The sequence below is a fragment of the Equus asinus genome, chromosome 1 (genome assembly GCF_041296235.1).
Source record: "Equus asinus isolate D_3611 breed Donkey chromosome 1, EquAss-T2T_v2, whole genome shotgun sequence".
NCBI classification, from domain to species: Eukaryota; Metazoa; Chordata; class Mammalia; order Perissodactyla; family Equidae; genus Equus; species Equus asinus.
In genome coordinates, this window is record NC_091790.1 from 181,596,361 (window position 1) to 181,616,504 (window position 20,144).

The window sequence follows — 20,144 nt, forward strand, 5'->3', positions numbered from 1 at the left end:
TTCATATTTCATTGCATTTTAGTTTTGTTGTTATATAAATGTGTTGAATAAACACGTTTTTTTAATTTAATATTTCTTTACTAGTCAAGAAAGTAAACCAATAAAGAATATAGCCAATCTTGCAGGTATTAAATAAATAAAATATTTAAATATGAAAATGATAGAATGCAAAAATAAAGCAGCTTCATTCACTATACACATGTGATTAAACGTAAATTAAGATATTTAATGTACAGCATATCATCTTAATATATACTATGTTTCAAATTGTGCATTCATACAGTTTTTAAAAATGGTTTCAATATTAAACATAATCATATAATCATTATTACTATAAGATAATTGGTCTTAAGGAATGGTATGCCCTGTCTGAAAATGGCGGAAAATTACACAAGGAGTCACCTACAGCACTAATGTACACACTACTTACCTACTGCATTAGTTTCCTATTGCTGTTGCAACAAATTACCACAAACTCAGTGGCTTAAAAAAACACAAATTTATCCCTCAATTCTGGAGGTCAAAAGTTGGAAATGGGTCTCACTGAGCTAAAATCAAGGTGTTGGCAGGGTTGTTTTTCTTCTGGAGGCTCTACAGGAGAATGCCTTTTCTAGCTTCTAGAGGTCATCTGCATTCTTTGGCTCAGGGCCGTCTTCCATCTTCAAAGTTAAAAATGGCCAGTTGAATCTTTCTCAGGTTGAATCTCTCTCAGGTTGAATCTCTGACACTGCCTCCCTTTCCACGTTTAAGATCTCTTACAGTTACATTGGACCCACTCAGATAATCCACGATAATCTACCTATTCTAAAGTCAGTTGATTAGCAACCTTAATTCCATCTGCTACCTTAATTCCCCTTTGCCATGTTTCACAGGTTAAAATATTCACAGGTTCCAGTGATGAGCATGTTCACATCTTTGGTAGGCCTTTATTCTGCTTACAGCAACTATTAGCCACTGAACTTGATGTCATCTATCCGAGGAATGCTGGTCTATTCCGATATATCTTTTCTTGTAATTTAAACTAATATTTGCACTGATAATTAATGTTTCTGCATCTTAAATATATACATAAAGTTTCATTAAATTCTTACAGCAAGTGATTTGACAATTTTAACTTTTTGTTTATTATTTACATTCATCTCATATATCTAGTCTCATCAACCTAGTATAGACTTGCCTGACAAAATACAGGACATAGCTAAATTTTAGTTTCAGATAAACAAATCATATTTTGAGATGTCACAAATATTGTATAAGACATATTTATAAAAACTATTCATTGTTTACCTGAAACTCAAATTTAACTGAACATCTGTATTTTTACTTAATAAATTTGGAAAACCTAACCTAATATCATTTGTTTAAAAAGTATATTTGGGAAATGATGACAATATATACTGAGTTAAGATGTAAAATGGAATAGATTTTTTCTGCTTATCAGAACTCATACAGAAACAGAATATTTTAATGTTATAAATATTAATAATTTTCCTTCTATACATATTAACAATTTCAAATTTGCTTTACTATTTGAGGGTGTTGAGATTTCAGGATGCTATGATAAAATTGCATTTTAAAATATAGTTATTTGGCTCTTCTTTTGATGTTATGCTATGTGCAGTATTTCAGATCAATAATGGGGGAGATGACTTGAAATGGACCAACTATTCCAAAATAAAGATAAATTACTTTGATATGAGAAAAGGAATTTAAGCTATTGAGAAAAATGTGTACTTGAGTCCATTTGTAAACTGCTCTTCACTAAAATATGCACTAATAGAGGAAACTCCGAACCCTGTTCCTCTGCAGAAATGAAAGAGAATTTGTGGGCTCATCTGGTAAGACCTCTACAGGGAGCTAAGACCTGAATACGAATATAATTGATGACCTGAATATGAATATAATGAATGATTTCAAGTAGAAGCTGAAGTTCGTCCAGATTTTTAGATGACTGAAAATAAATATGTGGTTAACAGGATTCAAAAGGAAGTATGCAGTGATGGCTCATGGGACGAAACTAAGCAAGCATCTATGTCTTCCTGAGACAGAGTATGAAACCAGTAGTAGTGTGGCGAGAAAGAGAACTCTTTGGTATAATACCAAATCATATAGAACAGCTTTAAATTATTGTACCATTCTGAGAAAGAGAACATGCTCAGGGTGTTATTTTAAATTGTGTACAACTTATAACTATAGCACATTGTAATCAGTTAGAATTGACCACAAAATATTCTATTTGTTAGAAATATGGCCTTTATTGTTCAAAATAAATATACATTTTCCTGTTTGCCCTATAAGGTTTTCAACCAACAGGAAGAGAACTCTTGTCACCTACATGGTTTCCATACTTAAATTATCTTAAACCATCATGAATTTCTTTTCAATAAAATAACAGCTTTTCTCGTTTCCAGTTACAGAGGGACTTTAAAGCACACAGGATGAGTGAACTTAAAAAAAAAATCAAATGCAAGAAAAATTGTTCAAAGGTATGTAAGTGAATTTAACTGGGTCTTGATACCAACACTCTATAGTTTGTCATGAGATGGCTGCTTAGCAGACATAATTTCCTTCTCTCCTCCTAAGGCATTGTGGCAGAGCGATTTATGATACCACATTAACTGGAAATACAAGGAAAATGTGGTAGAAGGGGATAAGGAACTCACTAATGTGAGGTGAAATCAAAATCAATCTCTACCAAGAGATTACTTTACACATTAACTTCTCTGGGGTCATATCAAAGTCTTCCAGCCAGTGGCTTACGTATTTCTAGGAGAGGAAAAATGATCTGAATGATAAACAAGGAGCAGGGATGAGTAGAATGTGCAAAGAAAAGCTAGGTTATGCTAAACTGGCAAAATCTAATGAACTAGGAGATTTCTACTCTCATCCATAACTTATAGTCCACCTTTTTTGTTTGTTTCAACCAGAGAGCAAAGAAATTTAGAAATTAACATGGAACACTGAGTACTGAGATCCTTTTTCTTTTTCCTGCCTAAGATATCTCAGTAAAACTGAAAGAAACATATGGTGTGAGTACATGCCCCATAGAGATTTTTGGAAAAGTACTTCAAACTCTGGATCATACATTTGTATCATGCTATGTTGATGTGACTGCACTTGATTAAGGTTTATGAGACTGATGACTGCCTCAAGCACATTTATCTTCTAAAATGCTTTGTGAATTCATTTGCATACTTCAGTACATATGCATAATAATCTTTATGTGCATTTGCTTAAAAATTAGGATTTGCTTAAAAATTAGGTCATGCCCCTAGGTGGTTGACCATTTCCTACGTAACTGGCAATTTTCTCTACGGTAAGAGCATTTTAGAATTGGAGAGAGGCTTAGAGAAATTATGAGGAAATCAAACATCCTGGGGGCAGATACATTCCCTAGGCTCTAACATTCCAAGTGAGGGCGAAAGAGAGACTAACTTGTCAAGCCCTGGTTTTACAGGTTAGGGGACTGAGATTTCCAGAAAAGATAATTTGCTTTATCAAAGGCCACAGAGATGTTAATGAGACAAGAACCATTAATCCAAACATTTTCCCCACTTTTGTCTTTAACTCACTTTCTGGCACACATTGACTCAGAATTGGCTTGCAAATGTTTACCAATTTCCTGGTCATTTAATTCAACAAACACCTTTTAGCTGAAAACTATTTGAAATGTACTTTGACAGGCATTGTGGGGCTGTCAAGAACTGAGAGTTAAGAAGAACACAAAAGAATTATGACTATTATCTCTTCCTGAAGAGTTTCTGAATGGGGATACAACTGTACATATAGTCATTGATGCCCCAGGAACAACACAGAACATAAATCTGGAAATGTGAAATAATGGACATCCAGATCGAGTACGTATATGTTCAGAATCTCTAATGTTTTGTAAGTTAGAGAAGAATTCTTGGGTTGGTTGATTTGGTAAAAGAAAAAAATTGGGTTCATTGAAATGAAAGGCTGTAGTAGAGAGACAAAATTTGAAAAGTTTAGGTTTGAGCTAATGATCAATAAGAAATAATTTTAGTTTAACAATCCTTTACAGTTTCTTTGATAGCACCTATAACAATTTTTATTAAGTACTTATTCTATAATTATCAGTTTAAAATCAGTCTCCTCTACTGGAATTCAAGCTTCATGAAGGCAGGCTACATCTAGCTCAATCCATGCTGTCAGCAGTGAGCAGAGTGAAGGTGCTAAATAAAAATTGCCTGATTGAGTAAATATTTTAAAAGTAACAAAGCAGAAGTGTTTGGAATAACTTTATGGTAGACATCTGGAAGTCACTCTTGAGGAGCAAGTCCAGGAGGTCAGCTCTTAGGTCCCCACAGAAGCCCAGACTTGGACCAGGGATTCACCCTTGGAAGCGGAAAGGATGGATATAGAAGAGCTTTCAAATGAACAGTATAATTTGCTGACAGAGTATAAATGGAGGTGAAAGGAAAGAGGAAGTCTATGTTAACTCTCAAGTTTGGATCTCTGAAAAACAGAGATAACATTGATAGAAACAAAGATCTAGAGAATAAGCATAAAGGAGAAGTATAAAATAGCAGCTAAAAGCATGAGACTTGTAGTCAAACAGAATAGGTTCAGCCCTAGCTATAGCTCATAGGAGCAGTATGGATGGAAAACTTCTTGACTTAACTTCCCTGCATCTGTAAAATTCATCTCTTAGAATCATTTCTAGATAAAGAGGTTAGCCTGTTTTTTGGCACATAGGAGGCAGTCAATAAATTTTCTATTTCAAGTATGATAAATTTTGGTTTTAGACATCTTAATTCCACAATTTGGGTTTTAGATTACTTTGAGATTTTGGTTTGGGATTAATTTCACATTTTTGCACATGTGAAAGAGCAGGGATTAAGAAAGCAATTTGAAAAGCATGAGTGTAGTTTTTATTGCAGAAGCCATATGAATGATGAGTGCTTCAGGGGAATGGTGCCTAGGAGAAAGGCCAAAATCAGGGGCAGGTTGAGCAGACGGAAGATGAGATCAAAGAGACAAAGAAACAAAAACAGATTTAAAGCAACATGGTTTCCCACAGTGTAGGGGGATGGAAAATATAAGATGGGGATATCATTAGCAATCACAAATGTATGCATGTTCTGTATATAAAATACAGTATAAAATAATAAGTGAAATAGGAATAAGTAATTTGACGGCCTTATTTGGAGACCTATACTTTATAATCCTATGGTACTGACTGCCTCTACTCATTGCTGTTTTTCTTGCCACCTTTTACATATATTTTTCTTTTTCATTCCAAATGTAATTGTTTATTTCATGCTTGTCATTGTCAGTTCTTAACAAGTAGGCAATGTAGCCAAATGTTCAATAAATTGTGGTTTGCTTGGACATTTTAGCATGGGGAAAGTATTTTGTTGAAGAAAGGGCAGTGCTACAGTGATAAGCTGTCTGCTGATGTAAACACTTTATGGTTTTATGATAGGCTCACAATCCACCAATACTACTTTCAATTCAATTCAATTTGTGTAGATGAGGATTTGAGAGAAAACAGCTGGCAGGAGAAGCATGAAATTTAATCTTGCCCGAGAACATGAAATCTTCTACAAAGCTATGTTTATATGTATGTGTGAAATGTATGTGTTTCTATATACACACAAAGGTTATATAGGGCTATATTCTACAGCATTTGCGCTAACAGACAGCAGAAAACATTACGTTCCTTGGTATTTTTCCAGAGATACACTTGACTGAACAAATAACTCAGTGAGTCTACAATTCCAATGAAAACATTCAACTGATTGCTGTTTTGAACCAAAAAGATTTTTTTTCAAAATGAGAATAACCTAAGTCATCTTTAAAGCAAAACAAAACAAACAAAATCCCATATAATTGGTGTTGTGTGTTTTCACTGGTTCAAAACTATTCCCTGTGAACAAGATCCAGAACACAGAATCTTGCTGATTACCTTATAGACTCAATACATAACTTTTTAGAAATGATTTTAAAGAGAAATAACAAGATAACTGAATTGGTTTATTCAGATTTTAGATGCAAGGTGCCCAAAGTTACACAAAAATGAGACATATAGTAAAGAAAAAAAAAATTAAATGAATTTGGTCACAAACATGACAAGCAGAGAAAATCAAGATTATCCTAAAATCTGCCAAAGATTACTAGAATATAAAATTGGTTTAACATCCAAATTTGCATATTGACAATGGTCATTATATATTAAGTTGGATTCATAATCATTTAGAAATTATTTGACTTTTCTTTCCAAACAGTTTGCCTTTTTATTTCAATGATCAAAATTCATTTGCATATTATGTAGCAGATTTGTTTACTGAAAATCATAGTCCCTCAGATATTCTTGTTCGTGTACCCTCATCTTTGCTTTTATCCACACAGACTGATTTTTATCCAACTTCACTATTTTGGGCCCAAATATCCTTCTCCATCCTTGGCTAGATGCAATCATCAGCAATTTAAAAGAATTGCTTTCTCTCCTTTAGCTCAGACCAGCCAGAAAGCTCCAGGCTCTTTCTTGAAGTCCGATTAGATAGCGTCCTTCTGGCAGCCACGGAGAAAGTTTGGAATCACATACACAGAAACAGACCATACACTGCAGGGGCCTCGCCTCCCACTCTGTCTTCTGTTCCGGATTCAACTGGAAACGAGTCTCTTTCCACTTCCACTGCCACATGTCAAGCCCCCATTATTTCTTACCTTGATTTCTTCTATAATCTTGTTATTGTCTTTTTCCTTATCCTTGCACGCTACAATTCACCTGACTCACCCCCGGCAGAGAAATCTCACAAAATGTAATTGTGCTGAGAATACAGCCATACTCAGGAAGATTCAAATATACTCATGTCCCCAGGAAATGAAGCACAAACTTGGGCTAAGTCCCACAGCAAAATGGCTGCCAATTATCTGACTAGCCTTATTTTGTGGGTAATCATATAATTTATAGCCCACACTGGGAAATACTTTTTCAGAGTTAAAGGAATGCTGTTAACAACAGGGCAAATCGGGGCATAGGGTCACTCAGCTCTCCTGGTGACTATGCAAACTCAGGAAAGTTGTTCAGTCACAGGTTTTACATGCAATGCCCCGACTTCCGCTTTTTGATAGTTCAAACCCACTGCTCCCAATGCCTAGGAGCCTGCTTCCATCTGTTTTTCTCTACCCTTCAAGGCCTATTTGATTCCCACTCTCTTCATGGAGACTTTGTCAATCCCTCAAAAGGACATGTTACCTTCCTCCTGTTGCCATCCCTGGCCCAAGACATCGTCTAGGCACCTTGCCTCCATTATGCCACTCTGCCTTCTGCCAGTCATCGTTGTGCTTGGTTTGTGCTTGGTTTGGTGCCTTACTTGACCCTAAACAACTTGATAGCAAACTTCTTACTCATCTTTGCATTTTCCTGAATACTTAACAAAGGTCCTTGCGTATAGCAAACATTTAATAAATATTTTTGATGAAATGAAATCACCAGTTGTAAGCTGATACTTAAATTATGGCCCTTAAAAATATTTATTTAATAATGGCATTAACGTAAAGAAGAGGAAATTCATAAACTGTGACAACCAAAGATCTTGAGTCATTTTAACAAATTCAAAATCACTCCCTCATTTCTCCATCTAAAAGATTTTCTCAAAATACATATGACACACCAAAAGTCCCTAGTATGAAAATGCACATTAATGTTGTCTTAGACAAGTTTTTCTTGAGACTTTCACTTAAACCATTCTGTATGCAGTGATTTCTATTTTTATCATGTAGATTTCTTTATTAAATAAAATAAATCTAAGTACTTGTTAAATAAAATAAAAACCCTCCATCACCCATCTCCCCATGTCCTGATGCTAGCCTATAGAATTAACATGTTTGAACGGTTTTTTGTTTTGTCTTTGCTGTTGTTTAGATAATGCATTTATATCTCTTAAGCTATGAATTTTAGGTCTTATCTGGGGACTGCTCACAGCAAAAAGTGAATGAATTAGTGTGCTTGCATGACTGCCCTCTCCATTGCCCCACCTTAGGCACCTCTCAATTTTTTAAAGTTATTATTTTCATTTTAGCAGGGTTTATCATATTTATATTCACTTCAGTAGACAAATTAACATTTCCATATTTTTTTTCTAGATTTCTTCTAACAATGTAAGACCAATACAAAAGGTAATTGGCTACTAAATATTATTCCCTTCAGATTCATCTGAGAAGCATGACTGAACTTGCAGAAAGGAATAAATATAATTATTAGAACCCTGCCTTCTAAAGGGTAATTAGACACTAGGGTCTGTTAGATCCTTCGACAATTCCTTTTTAAATTTCTTCGTTTCTTCTAGATCATATGCAATTGCCACTGTTATTTGTCTCACATCAGATATGCTTTTTTTTTATTTTGTTGGATTACATCTAGAATAATTCATACAGAAGATATGTAGGCATCAGATTTTTCACATACATTTTTAGCTCACAATGATTGATAGCTTGGCTGGCTATCCAATTGTAAGTTTAAAATACTTTTCCCTCAGGAAGTCTTTGCTCATTGCCTTCCAGAATCCAGGGATTCATGAGAGTTCTGATTTTCATTCCCGATGTTACCAGCTCTTAGTCAATATCAGCTCTGAAATTGGTTCCCCTTCAGTGAACCCAGCATATATGGGTTAAAACTAAAAGCACACATTTCCAGTTCCCTGGTTCTTGAGTTATGCTCACATGTAAATGCTTATTTCTTTAACCTCTGACTCCTTGAGCTCTACAACCAAATAGAAGTTACAAATTGTTAAAGCCCAGATGGCCTCAAGCTGGGCTCCCACTAAAGTTGTAGCTAATCAGAGGACCTTGAAGTTCTTTCACAGAGAAACTAACGTCCGGAGAATATTGAGAGACCAAAGCTTCCCAAGCCCAACTCCTTGGCTTCCTGATGTCAGAGTCTACCTTCCACCATGGAGATAAACAGCCAAGGACACTCATCTGAGAAATCCTTTGTCTCCTCTGCTGGAAGCAGCCCCAAATATAGGCCAATGGGAAAACACTGACCAAGAAGTCCATGGCCCCTCACCCATACCTAAAACCTAAATAAAAACTCCTACTTGTTTCTTAATAGGGAGCTAGCAATTTTTGAGGCACTAGCCCTTGCTGTGCTCCCTCTGCCTGGCAAAGTAAAGCCTTTCTTTTTCATTCAAGACTCTGTTCTCATTATTTGGATTGGCATTGGGATCAGAGACTGAACTTTTGGTAACAATAGGTATCCTTTTTCCCTCCTCTGAAAGCTCTTAGAATTTTTTCTCAACTGGAGACATTTTATTGAAATATGTGGCCCTTTCAATTTTAAGAATTGTCTTTCTTGAGCTTGTGAAACTTTGCTTCTGTTATCTTTTTAGATCATTCCTTCCCCTTCTGTTGTCTCTGTTTCTCCTTCTGGGATGTTTATTAGATATATGTTGGGATTCTGCTCAACATCTTCTAACTTTTCCTCAAATTTTCCTGTTTTCACTTTTGTCCTTTTCCTTTTTGGTTTTACCTATCATTTTACCCTTCAGATAGTCACTCTAATCTTTAACCCTAGCCATCCCATGTTTAAGATGTTCAGCTTTCCATTTTCACATTCATAATTTTAACCTCCAGGGTCATTTTCTTACTATCTGGTTAATCTTTTCCGTAGTAACCTATATATGTGTGTATGTTCAATATTCTCTTGATTCTCTCTTGGAATGCTAAGTAAAACACCATTTATAAAATATTCTCTTATATTTTCTGAATACCCTCTGGTTTTGTTTTTTATTTGTGTGTGTGTTTTTGTCTTTTTAAATTATGCTATTGGCTTACTTCAGTTATCATGACATCCTTGGCTGTTGATATATAATTATGATTGAAGGGCCAGGCTGATTGATAAGGATTACTGGTGGGGTCCATTGTCCTTGGATGGAAAGGCAGACTACAGATCTCTGTAAGATTGTGATTGTTTGGACCTGACCAGCTTCTCTTAAAGATACATGAATACAGGCAAGAAAGCAGACTGGGGACGTTCTCCAGGAGGAAATTATTCTAAGAGTTGAAAAACTTATCATATTTCCATTCTTTATAGAAGCTGCATTTCCTATTTCACAATTGTCCATATCTGTCTGAAAGAAGATTACTTCAAATTCAGCTGTTTCTCTTTCAGTGTCTTATGCCCACATGAGGAGCATAAGGTAGTTCTATCATCAGATAGTTCCCTTTCTTTAGAGTAGAATTCTGTAATTTTAACCTGCGCGCCCCCAAATGGAAAGTTAGAGCAGAATGAGGAAGTGATGGGCCAAACTGGCCCAGCTATTTTGAAAGGCAGCTCTTTAAATAATTTTCCTGATGGTCACTCCAATACCTGCTTCAGGTATTCATGTCAAGTTTAGGTTTGGATGTTATTTGGGACTCCTATGGTAAGAACCACTTATGTTTCTTGGATGATACTTTCCCTCCTTTACTTTTTACATAAATCAGACCCATTTGACTTTCATTTTTCAGGATTTTCTCAAATTGTTTTAACTAATATTGGCTCCAAAGATATAATGGCTGCCTCTCATTCTCTCTCTCTCTCCCCTACCTTCTTCCCTCTCTTCCTTTTTACTTTCATTTTTTTTCTTTTTCTTTTCTTTCCTTCTTTTTCTCTTTCTTACTTTTTTCATTTCACCATTACCTTAGAGGGAAGGGATATATATGTTTGTGCCAGACTATATCTTGAACCAGAAGCCAAACTAATTTTCTTTTATTGTATTTCTCTTAATGATGCAAATAAACCTGCTTTGCATTTATTTTAAATAGTCTGGAATTTATACTAATATTTGGTTGAATATTTACTACACTTTGAGATGAGTGGTACTAACCTATGTGATACTGCATTTAGAGAGTTTTAAAAATTTCCGAACATAAAAATGTGTATATGGTTACAGCCAAAAGGAACTATTTGCTTGCAATCTGCTCTTCCTGGCACCCTGTGTGCTCCACGAGACATAAGCATCTACTGAATCATGGAAAATGCAATTTGAAGTTACATAAGTAAATTAGTCACTGCATTCTCTACTATCAACAGTCTGGGATGTCATTAAAGTTCTGTCTATATGGAAAAAAATTAAGTCTATTTGAATGGCATTCCCCTTAAACACTTTGAAATAAAGTCGCGGTCACTATTACTCTGAAAAATTCACATTTTAGTCTTAATCAAATCTAGTATTCTAGCATTTCAATCATATTAAGAAAGCTAACCCATTTTAATGAGATGTGTTAGCTCTAGGACTAAAGTCCCAGGTTGACTATCAAATTGTCTAGTTGATTAAATTATTGTAGTTTAGGTATAGAAAATTCAAATTCTTTGTAAACTCAATTTTAATTTAAAAAAAGATGAATATGTAAATACATCAATCTCACTAACAACAAAATATTTAAATTAAGTAGCCCTAGGCCCCACAGATTCCTCAGAGCCCAAAAAAGTCAGATCATGGAATCTGAGCAAGGTTTACTGAGCAAATATTTCTTTGTGCTGTCGAATAAGATAGGCGCGACCCAAAAGAATTGCCCTAAACATGTAAATTGGTAATTTTCTGTGGCAGTAACTTATAGCACAAAAGGAAAAAAGTAAAAAGCCTGGCTAAGGCAGCATTCCCTGGGAGAGTGACCTCACAGTCTTGCCTATACCATGCTCTCGACTCTCTTCTCTATCTTTACAAGCTGTCATTTTAACTGAGTACGTAAGCGAGATTGTATAAATGTTCTCTTTTCTAGTTGTTTCTTTTTCCCTGCTTATTTGGTTTTCCCCTTCCAGAGTTGATTCAACAGTCTGGGATGACTGATCTTGCCCAGACACAATCTATCACAACACCTGAAATAGTTCTCTAACTTGGGACGTCATGAAGCCTTCAAATGGATCAGCTTTAAGTGACTGTAAGCCAACAAGGAGAGAAAACGCTATGCAGTTTACAACAATTACAAACACACAAGATGGAGACTGATAATCGTTTCCACTTCCCTCCTTTCTAAGGAAGTGGAGAAATGTTAGGTAGGAGACAGGTGGAGACCTACCTCTGGTCTGATCTATTCTGAAAATATCCTCCATTGTGGTCCGGGTTATGTTGACCTCTTAACTCAGGTTTCGCAAGCTATTTTTTTTTTCATCTGGACTAGCCCTTAAAGCAGGTATTTTACTATTGTTTTCAGAACGGCCTCTCACAGCTCTTGTTAGAATTATTCACTTTTCAAATTTTAGCGTTAAGTATTCCAGCAACTGCTTTCTGATGACACTTTGCTTTCTTCCAATATTTTTGCTAAACATATGAAGGCAGTTACACATTGCCTCAGGAGCAACTCTCTCTTTGCTTTCCCCTAGTCCTACAGATTCATGTCTCCCTCTTTAAGTTCTGTAATCTGTATGATGTCCACCCTTAGGCAAACCCCTATGTTTGAGAAACACTTCTAGTTGAGTCTGCACAGTCATGATCTAAATGGCTGGAGAAATTGAGGCAATGATCTGGATAAATTTGAATGTATTTAGTTATAAAACAATATTTTTTGGAGAACCTATTTCGGGCCTGGTTTTATGCTAGGTGCCAAGGATATGACGGTGAGCAAACTGAAATAAGGTTCTTGCCTTCACGAAATATAGCCTAATAGTAATAATAGCCAACATTTATTGATTGCTTATCATGTGCAACACATTTCATGACTCATATCATGTAACTCTCAGCAAAACTACCATGAAGTACCTATCAGTACAAAAACACCACAATGGGACAAGAGGATTTTTTTAGGTCAATCATCTTCCGCCCTTTCCTAGAGGATATGAACTCAAGTCTGCCATAGTTTGAGAACAGGGCTGGGCATAGACAGCAGATGATTGCTTTACATTGCTTTATACCTGAGTTTGCATTCTCTGGGGGAATTTCTTACTATCTGTACAAATTTAGTCACTTGCCTGCATTGTCTCAGCTAGTTTAGCAGAGCTGGGATTTGAACCCAAGTCCTCTCACTCCAGAGCTCATGCTCTTCCTTACTCCACTCATTCACCCCTGCACCCCTACCCTCTTCTACCCTTCAACAGACAGATACAGTAAAAGAATGAGGGAGGGATGACATGGGAAAAGCATCTGCATAATCGCATCAATTCTCCTTTGCTTTATGTATTTTAGATAGAACTAAGGACAACTACAAGAATTCCTTTTTGCATTCTCTCTGAATATTTAATAGCCCTATTTCAGAATAAGAGATACTAATAAAATTTTAAAAGAAATGTACATGGCCCATCATTTAAATGAGAAAACTTATTTTTCAGGAAAAAAAGTTGTAATGGGGATCACAATAAGATGTACACATAAGATTCCCATTATGCCATAGTCTAACTTAAATCATAAATAAGCATTTATGTTATTATATTAGATCATTATTGAGCAACACACTCCATTCATTCATTCAATAGTCATTTATTGAGAATGTATCACTTGAAAGGTTCTACGTTAAGAGACATATTCATTCAGATACACATCAGTGAGACAGTGCTTACCCTCCATGAATTTACAAAGGACAGTATTTGAAAGTTAGAGGAGGAAATAAAGGGGTGGGTGTGAGTAAAGAGAAGAGTCTAAGATGACTCCCAGGTTTCTGACTTGAGCTTCTAGATGGATGCCACACTGTTCATCCAGAGAGTGAAAAAAGAAAGGCTGGTTAGGGACATATGGGTTATTTTTTGACACTTTGAAGTTTTATTTTCTTTTCTATTTTGAGGGTATTTTGCTTTGTTTTCATCCAGTGCTCTGGTTGAAGCACTGGTTTCTGTGGGCCTTGGCAGTGTCATAACCTTTGTCTGATTATCTTGGTTTTATGAGCCTAATTAGAGATGGAAAAATATGTATTTAAGAGATTTCTGCCATCCTAACAGCCCCTAACCATCCCTGAGGATTCTTTTCCTGACCATTACATTAATTATATTTTAATTCTTTTGTCTTTTCAACACAACTATAAGAGTTTGTGCTAGTCCATGTCCACGCCTCGGCAAGTCCACCTTTCCTTCACACAACTTTTCTATAGGAAAAGAATAAGCGCATTTATACTATGATTTAGTAGAATGCAGAAGTAGGTGCCCAGCTAATAAATGATGTCATTCAAATCTTTTGGAAAAAACATGATTCATCTTGATTTTGAAATTTTGTAAAAAAAAGTGTGGGGAAATTAAGTGGAGTTTTATCATTGAATGAAGACATCTTTTAGAGAGCTGTCTTCATGCATGCCGTAAATGTCCCTTTATAACTTAATTTTACTCAGATGTTTTCCAAAACATCTGTCTAAATTATTCAACTTATTTTACTTTTTATTCCTACTTCTCTTGTAATTTCAGAGAGACCTACATGGTTAGAGAAGTCTTCTTCTGTAGACATTACTCTATGAAACATAATTAAATGCATTCTGGAATAAATTTTGCTCCTCTGCTGCCTTCCATGTTATAAATTCTATGTTGCTGATGTATAGTTACAGGATGCACAGTTTTCTTTTTTGCTTTCTCATCTCATATCTGACTCCTCACCATATCTCCCTGCCCTTGAGCTTGATCTTCTTCTGTCCTTGAGCGGACACCTCACTGGTGCTGGCAGGAGTCAGGCAGACATTGGCTGGGAGCCAGACTGAGCCTTACAAGGAAGGCTCAAGGAAGCAGACTGACATGGGCTCAATAATTAGCACTATGCTGGACACAATGCTCAATAAAGATCTGCTGAATTAATGGATGTGTGTGCTGCCTAACTGTTGCAAACACTTCAAGTTGATAACATGAGGCTGATTGTCTGAGCATTATAAATGAGACTGGGGGATTGACCAGCTCTTTTGAACTCCAAAGTCAATAAAACTTATTTAATGCCTTCTTTTAGAGATATAAAAGTCTCATACACTTCTGATATCTGAGTCAATAATTTTAGCAATGTGAAAAAATAAATATTCTCAAGCATTTTGTGCATTGTTTCGAATAATAAAAGATATTTTCACAAAGAATAGCAGGTAGCAAATTTTAATGTGAAGTGTTAGGATGACACATAAGTGTGTTATATAAAGTAACTCAATAGCAAAATCTTAGCTACTTATAATATAATAGCTCTCAATGTAGAGTTGGTCTAAATGCAGCAAGTCTAAGACTAACTAAATAATTTGGAGACTTTACAACATTCTGAAAATTCCTAACATTAGTGTTTCTTATTGATTTCGTCAGTTTTTTCCACATTCAATCATGTCATGAATACAAATTAAATTCCAATTAACATGCTTTATAATTTGTCTTACAATGTGTTTCTTTGACTTACTTTGATTCCACAAAGCTAAGAAAGAAAAAGAAATTTCATCCAGCCACATTCGGTCTTATCTCTATATGCATGGATATATCCAAACCCATAAATACATACATTAAATTCCAGGTTTTCAGGTAGATGTACCGTCTGGCATATTCATATGCCCATTTCATCCTGAAACTCTTACTATCTCCCTCGTTGCTCCTCAGAGAGCAGCTGCAACTCTGCAGAGCTCTTATTCTCAGAGACAATGATCATTTTCTCAATTACCTTAAAAAAACTTCTTAGTATGCTGTATATTTGAACTATCATACTGATATCCAATAGCTTGATGTAGGACCATGATTTTATTTATTCTAAAAATTGAGGCACTGAAAGACTTATCCGAATAGAAAAGAGATCTTATGAGCATTTTGTATTTGCCCCACCACATCCTTGGAAGTCACAATATGAAAAGTAAGAGTAGTCTTTAATTTATGAAATGTAAAGGAAGAGAAAGAAAAAAGAAAAAGAAGTTAGATGTCAGAGCTCAGGAGATTTTGTTTGGTTAAATATTTATTGTCCACAAGAAAGCAAAATAAACTACATATGGCCCTCTCCAGATCAAACAGTATATAAAAAAAGGCAGTCTTAGACTCAAACGCAAATGCAAATTCCACTTTAGTTGATGTTATTAATAATTCACACAATGCAGGCATTTCCAGACTCTGAAAAACATTATTTTGCCCTGACTGGTCCAACTAACCTTATCAAAACAGACCCAATAGACTATGAGAGACTTATTTTCCAGTTCACACATTTTTTCCTACATTAAATTTACAAGTTTGATCCTAATAAATTCCCATCCGCATGTCAAAATATAATGTTTTCTAGATATTAGGTTTAGAGTCCCAAACTGTCTTTACTTTCCTGCCATATGGTTGGTCCTACATAAAATATTCACAGATATCCACCAGGCCATCCAAGTCATGGAAGGTCGCAGGGCTGGAACCCAGGGCAAAGTTGCTCTATTCAGCAGCAGGTTTGCTGAAGTACATTTTTGTCCAAACATGGCTGAAGGCCACATTGATCTAGTAAGGCATGAATGTTCATATGAATGAGTTCTCCATGCCCTTGTTTATTACCTTTTCCCCTGGATTAGTTGGGATTTTAAAAGTCATGCAGGACCTCACTTGGAATATTAGAGACTAGAGAATGTAGTCGTCTACAGGATGCATGATTTCCTCACATCTTCTGATGATGGAAGATGAAAAAAATCTCTAAATCTTCACTCTGAGAAAGGACTTTCTCATATGCACATTAGGGCTGAAGGGCTATCCATTACAGAAAGATAGTATTTGTCTTTGCTTTATCAGCTGGCTTGTCTCCATCACACTACCCAAACCTTGGAATTCGTGGTTAACATTAGTTCTCTGCTTTTCTGTACATACAACTACATACACCCAGTTCAACATTCACTCCCTTTCACATATAGACGTTCTTTACTTGTGGTGCTTTATGTGGAAAAGATTAATGGAAGATTAGCGACTAAAGAAATTATTTCAGCAGATTCAATTGATTTCCACCTCTTAAAAACTTATCAACTGCATTACATAACTACCCATTGCTATCTTCTTTAATCCCTTGCCATTATCCTCTACATATGGAAAAGAAATAAGAATGGGGCTGAGGAGAAATAGTCAGATGGGTCAGAGTGAACTAAGCCATTTGGTTTCTTTTTGTTACTGTTGTTTTACCATAAACTCTGCTTCCATGACTAAAACCATCATAATTATTAAGGAATAGCTTTTATCCAGAGTCACATTAGAACCGGAAAAAGAGGTATTTGTCATGCATTGGGATCTCTCTGGGATAGCTCACCCCTGTGAATCATGTCTGCACTTTGTCCTTTCCTCTTTTAATAAACATTTGGAAAAGAACAGTTATGTTAGTAGATAACAGAGCTTGGAAGAGAGACCCAGAAAGTGATATGACCTATGCCAATCTTCAGCCTTGTCAAGGAGGACACATTAAAATGTTCTTCATGGAAAATCAGCCTTAGTGAAAACATATTCAAAGCAAAATGACCTTGAGGGATATTTCTATATAAGAATATTTCTATATAAGAATAACATAGACCGAAGCATCTTGGGAGAATATAAATGAGCCAAAAAGAAAAGAGGGAAAGCATCCTAAAGAAGAAGGTAAATCCCGGAAAGGGGTTGGCAAATGCATTCTTGCCACTTACCTTTTCTGCTGACTGGGCTGTACCAAAAAAGATGGGAATGAAAGCTAACCAAATGATGCAGGTGGTATACATGGTAAATCCAATAGGTTTGGCTTCATTGAAAGTCTCTGGAACACCTCTCGTTTTAATGGCATAAACAGTACAAGTGACCATCAGGAGGATACTGTACCCCAGTGAACAAATGAGCGAGAGATCAGAAATGTCACACTTGAGCACTCCCCTGGCATTCTCTGGGTCAAGAGTCCTCTGTTCTCCATAGTCAATGATGATGTGTGGGGGGTCCACAACAAACCAGACACACACTCCTAGGAGCTGGATGGAGATGAGGCTGAAAGTGATCACCAGCTGGGAGGCTGGACTAATAAACTTGGGTGCTGTGACAGATTTCTTCCCTTGCTCAAATATTCGGTGGATTCGGTTTGTTTTGGTAAGAAGGGCTGCATAGCTGAAACACATGCCGAGTCCCAGGAAGATGCGTCTGAAGGAGCATATGATTGTATCCGGTGCTGCAATCATTAAGAAGGTGATTGAGTAACAGAGAAAAATCCCTGTTAGGAGTACGTAACTAAGTTCGCGTCCTGAAGCCCTCACAATAGGTGTGTCATTATAGCGGACAAAGGTCACGATCACAAAGGTGGTGGCGATGATTCCCAGTATGGCAACGAACACAGGCACCACAGCCCAGGGAGAATGCCACTCGAGTTTGATGATGGGGATAAGCTGGCAGCCTGTGCGGTTGATGTTAGGTCTCTGATCCAAAGGGCAAAGTTCACAGGAGAGCTCATCCACCTGGTAGTTGTAACCTTCACAGCGCTCACAGTGCCAGCAGCAAGGGACTCCTTTCACCGTTTTCTTCCGCTCCCCAGGCTTACAGGGCAGGCTGCAGACGGATGCCGGATGAGTGTGTTCTCTGTTAGCCCACTGCATGTCTTCCACCTGTGGGTATAAAAAATTAATGAGCCTTCCATTTTTCCCCCATTTATAATATCCTAATCCTAGCCACAGGTTTGTAATAAATCACTGAATGCTGACAGGACAAACACAGTTTACCATAATAAGAGTCCAGTTTCTTTCCCTGATATTGACTTTATGAAAGTGTTAAATGACTAGCTCCAATAAATCATTCACATCATCAACTTGATGAGTGTCGTTAGTTTCCATTTACCTCCTCAATGTTGACCAATCTGACATTTGGAGAAAGATTTATTAGTCCAAACAGTTTTAAAACTCAAAAAAAAGTCCCAAGGAAAGATGTTTTAGAGCTAATCACAAGTATAAATGCCAGAATCCCTGAAACACTGGCTTAGAGTATAAACATATACGTAAACAATGATCCAAGTCTTTCCAACATATTTGGAGAAATTCAAATCATGCTGTCAATTTTGAAAAGAAATGGCAAGACTACCTACTTTAATCTCTGACACTCCTCATGTGTTCATGGTGATAAATATATTAATGTTTTAAGACCACACTGAATGAGAGAGCTTGATGGTAATGTTTTCCATTGAACAAAAGCACTCTTCGAGGTGGTTTAAAGCTTTGAAATTGCTAGAAATGAGGGCATCCTCCTATTGTGCTTAGTATCTGCTTCAGGGCCTTAAAGTTCTACTTTAAGTACTTACTCTTTTGGATTAAATCATAGAATACTTCTATAAAATGAAAGCATTGTTTTAAGGGAATTCTGCCAATCATTGAACTCTTATCTTAAATTTTTTTACCAAAGGTTCTGGACCCAGTTCCAATGTTTGTGTGCATGGGAGTAGGGGGAGGGACAGTTTCCCATATCACCAAGCAATTCTCAGACAACAGCCAGGTATCCTATAAGTCAACTCAATTCTGACACCATCTACCTGAAAATAGCATCAGATTCCACAGGTTAAGGGCTCAGTCCTACAAGACTATTCCTTTCCCACTTCAGATGCCAGTCTTAAGTCCAAGTTGTCACCTGTGCTTCTGACCAACAATCTATGAACTAGAGGTTCCAACGACCCCCGCCTTGGGTTTGATTAATTTGCTAGAGTGGCTCACAGAACTCAGAAACAATTTTTACTTACAAGATCACCTGTTTATTATAAAAGAATATAACTCAGGCACAGCCAGATGGAAGAGATGCATAGGGCAAGGTATGTGGGAAGGGTGCAGAACTTCCATGCTCTCTGAATGTACCACTCTTCCCAAATCTCTACCTTGTGGGGACCTGGAAATGGCGACCCCAAGATATGTCTCTTTGGCATGAGGATTATTTGGGGCTGATTGCTTTTGATAAACTGGGACAGCCAAGGAGGCTCTGAGGAGTGGAACTTGCTTGACCTTTGTTAGGAGATATTTACATTGTAAAGGAAATCTCTATCTGTAAGGTGCCTCCCTCTCTGGACCAGGAAGAAGAAAAGGGATGACCTTCTCTCTAGAAACTCTTAATCAATGCCAAAGGCAAGGATTTAAATCTGCATTTTGTTTACTGTACTTGTGTGGTAATCTCCCATGATCGGCTCTCCCTCCCAACGTTGGCATTTCTCTAAGGATTAAGCATCTTTCCTTAGGCTAGGGACTGATTGCTGCTCTCACCTGTGACCACCCAGCTCAAGACAATAGACTTGCCTCCTGCTGTGTCCATCAAGCACTGTGCCAACAGGGCAATCTTGTGA

At 36.6% G+C, this 20,144-nt stretch overlaps 1 protein-coding gene across 2 annotated transcripts in view; it reads right to left on the bottom strand.

Moving 5' to 3' along the window:
- The window catches only part of GRM8 (glutamate metabotropic receptor 8), a 720,262-nt gene that overhangs the window by 74,053 nt on the left and 626,065 nt on the right, over positions 1 to 20,144 (bottom strand). For both annotated transcript variants that reach the window (XM_044755640.2, XM_044755579.2), the window contains exon 9: positions 17,500 to 18,435. In XM_044755640.2, the coding sequence (XP_044611575.1) occupies positions 17,500 to 18,435 (936 nt within the window). The remainder of the gene's footprint in view (positions 1 to 17,499; positions 18,436 to 20,144) is intronic.